The following is a 3,758-nucleotide window of genomic DNA, read 5'->3' on the forward strand; positions in this document are numbered from 1 at the left end:
GGGAGGGGGTCCCTCCATCCTTTTGGACTTGATTCTAGCACCTGAAGAGTTGTGTAAGTGGAGACTTCTTACCTGCTGTTTTGGAAGGCTTTGTTCTTGGTTCATAGCAAACTTTATGTAGCACTAATAAAACCACAGTGTTCATGCTAGCCTGCCACAAACACTCTTTGCAGCAAGCAGTAAGTCCTGCCTCATGCTGAAATGGAAAGGCTGTGATAAAGTTGTTTTATAATACTGCCGAGTTTTCCAGGGAAATCGTCGTGTTCTGGTCTCTCTTAGTACAGCAGAGCAACGCTGAGAAAATAACTGCTGTCTGGGCTGAAGGAGTAGCAGCACTGTGTAGAAGAACTCATTAAGATATTCTTTGGCACAAGGAATCTGTCTCCTCAGTAAACATAGAGCAGGCGATTGCATGGAATCAGTGCTAGCACCATTGTCCTATGTTGGTACAGGTTGCTTTTGGGGGAAGATATCTTGTCAAATGATTTGGATGTGACTGGGGAGCCTGCTGAGTCACAGGTGTGGCACTCCACAAAGCACTAGGGAAGCAGAGGGGCTCCTGATCAGGGATTTACTAGTCAAGTTACTCCTATGCTCTGATCTTGAACAGTTCCTTAAAACTCAGACTAATATTAAGGAAATCATGGTGATGGAGTGTAACAAGATAAGCTTGTATTGAAGGGGAGTAGAGAAAGGGCAGCTTGGAATCTCTTCCATTGCTTCTGCTTGAGCTGAAGGTAGTTGTTCAGTGAGCACAAGGTTTTGCTAGAGGAGACTCCATACCTTTCTGTCTTCTCTCTTCAGGATTCAGTACAGGTGTGTATTGCAGAACCTCATTTCGTTGTATGGCACGTTGTCAACATCACTTCAACTGGTATCTGAGACCCAGCAGATGCCTTATATCCAGGGGTTTACCTTCCCTTCTGACATCAGTAACTTCCTTGGAGTTAATGTTTCTTCTGAGGTGAAAAAGCAAAAGGCTAGAATGCTTAAAACAAAAAAACCTACCAGCTGGATGAAGAAGCTCTTCCCAACAATGCCAGAGGCAGTGTCAGAGGTGGGGAAAAAGAGAAATTTTGCGACCTGCATGAGTGCTGTGAAAATCTGTAGCATCCCATGCCCTGCAGACATCGGAGAGCCAGTTCTGGTGACCAGAGCCAGCAGAGGTAAAGCTGTGCCACAAAGCGTCTGGTTTCTGACATCTCAGAGACTGACCGCAACTTTTGTCCAACAGAGCCAAGTACTACTTCTACCCACAGTGTGCTGTTCTAGTACAAACTACCCTCTCCTCTCCTTGGAAGAGGAGGAGAATGCTGCATGTACCGTTGCCTTTATAAAGCTGTGGATAATGTTAGTATTGTGACATTTTTTTGGTTTGTGTTTTAAACATGATAGAGCCTGGAGAGAAGCAGGTAATGAACGTGGTATACAGGTTCTGTAAATAGTCATTTATATTTTTCTGCGTCTGTATAGATGGGGCCTAGGGATAGGGAGGGAAGCTAAGAGCACTGTGCACAGTCCACACAAGAGTGGGTAAGGCCGTAAGCCCAGGATGCAAGTATCGTGTGCTTGCTGGTTCTGGGCTGTGCCCAAGTCTCCCCCTGCAGTCGGGGCTATGGCCAGTGAGTGCAGGCATCCAGGTGTTCACGTGAAGCTTTTGCCCATTAAGTTCTCCTTTGCAGCCATCTGTAAATCTCTGCATCCTCTTCATCCCTTGCCAGCTGCCTTGCAAGATGAGTGTAGCCCCCTTGAGATTGCCTGGAAATGTTGACTACAGGTGTGAGCCTGCTGAGACAGGAGGAGACCTGGGAGCTCAGCAAGGCAAAGCACTGCAGCGTAGCTCTGTGCAGAGTTAAAACTGTCTTTCCTTCATAATGGGAACTCTCCTCTCTTTGTAGGGAAGCACCTGGGGTTTGATGTGAAGAGCTTACTTAAACCATCTAGACCTCTAACACAAGAGGTTTGTATGGCACCATTTTACAGGTTTTTTTTATTAACTTTAAAAACCCTAACACTCAAAACATGATATCCCTGGCTGAATATGTCCCCTTTCTCTGCCTTATTTTTGCTTGTCTAACAACCCAGATTGGCATGGAAGCTTTGCACTGAAAATCACTACGAATTTCTGCTTACGAATTTGAGTGTTTGTTGGTATGTCAAGTGAAATGACCAGAGAGCAAGTCAGTAGTAGATAGGAATACAAATTCTAATTATTCGCCTCTTCTTTTTGTATTCAAGAGTGCTCTTCCACTTCAGAAACAGGGAATGTTCTCACAAAGACCTCAGTGCTCTGCTCCTCTCCAGCAGAGAGGATCCAGGTGTGTCATGTTTTTAAAGGACTTTGTGTTATTCTTTCAGGGTATAAGCATTGCATCAACACCTTTTAAAGCAAAGTCGGCATCACCTTCCTCTCGTATAGCAAAACTGCAGCATACTGGATCTCTTGTACAGATGGTCCAAACAGCTACATCATTTGGGGAGCTGTCAGAGGCACTCAGAAAAGCGATTCTGTGGTGCAAAGGTAACAAATTCAAATCAGAAGCTTATTTTCTGCGTAACAAGTTGTTGAAAAGCAACCGGTTGCACCACGTGGAGGCTCAAGGATGCAGGTAATTTTGTGTGGGTGTGGGGATTCTGGATCTGACAGTTTACATATTAATATTATGTATCTTGTTAGTGTAGAGAAACGCAGTGGTCTAATGCATTATTTTTAAATTCAAACGGGGTCACTAGTTCAGGTCACTAGACACTAACATGAACATTCTGTTTAGTTTCAGTCAGCTGTGAAAGGATTTAAAAGGCTAACAAATGCACAGATACTTAAGAGGGAGGATAAAAATGCAACTTAAATCATGTGCATGTTTAATGGTAATGACTATGTGATACAAGGGGTGTTACTTTTCTTAAGAATGCCCTGGCTGCTGTTGCACAAGGTGCTGTCATATCTCCTTTGTATGACAAGGAAAATGGTAGAGAAGGCTAATAACCAAATCTCTCCAAACCCCAAATTAAATATCACTTTAGCAGCTGATCATTACGTTTTTTGCACCTTTCTCCCCTTAAGCTTGAAGAAGAAACTGTGCTGTGTCAAAACATCTGTCCGTAAATACCTCCTATACGGGTCACAAAATAGATGCTGGCCAAAGCAGTACCTCAGGGCACGGTTCTGTCGAAGGAGGATCAAACCATCTACACGCTTGAAGAGAACTCTGAGGACTGTTCAGCAAAAACCTTCTGAGCTTTTTGGGGTCTGTGAGGACAGTGCTTCATCCATCCTCCCACCTTACCAGGATGGGCCTCCGAGTCAGGAAGGATGTTCCAATGCTGATACAGCCTCTGTCAAACTAAGCACAGGGGGGACCCCTAATTGTCTGCTGCTGGAAGGAAGCCCTGGCCCTACGTGGAAAGAAGCTACTGAGAACATGGATATTGATTCTATTTTTGCAGTAATGGGTGTCTGACCCTGGACATGCAAGGAGGAAAGGGTTCAAGTAATTCCAATTATTTTTTCTTAAGTAAAACCCTAAAAACCCTAATAGTGTCTTGGTTACTCACACTGTGATGGGTTTGCCCTTGGCTGGGGTCCAACCCACACACCCATTCACTCAATCACCCAACCCCCCCCCACCTAAGGATAGGGGAGAAAATTAAAGGGGTAAAGGGAAAAAAGAAGGACTCGGGCTGAGATAAGAACAATTTAATAACTAATCACCCAACCCCCCCCCACCTAAGGATAGGGGAGAAAATTAAAGGGGTAA

At 44.5% G+C, this 3,758-nt stretch overlaps 1 protein-coding gene across 1 annotated transcript; it reads left to right on the top strand.

Moving 5' to 3' along the window:
• Positions 1–804: 804 nt before the first annotated feature.
• LOC104466036 (chromosome unknown open reading frame, human C3orf17) lies at positions 805–3,461 on the top strand (the record flags this gene model as incomplete). Its single annotated transcript, XM_010079339.1, has 4 exons — positions 805–1,166; positions 1,899–1,960; positions 2,359–2,609; positions 3,065–3,461. Coding segments are annotated over 4 exons (1,072 nt in total), but the record flags the coding sequence as incomplete, so codon positions are not given.
• Between the last annotated feature and the right edge of the window lie 297 nt (positions 3,462–3,758).

This window comes from Pterocles gutturalis, unplaced genomic scaffold (genome assembly GCF_000699245.1).
Source record: "Pterocles gutturalis isolate BGI_N339 unplaced genomic scaffold, ASM69924v1 scaffold53888, whole genome shotgun sequence".
NCBI classification, from domain to species: Eukaryota; Metazoa; Chordata; class Aves; order Pterocliformes; family Pteroclidae; genus Pterocles; species Pterocles gutturalis.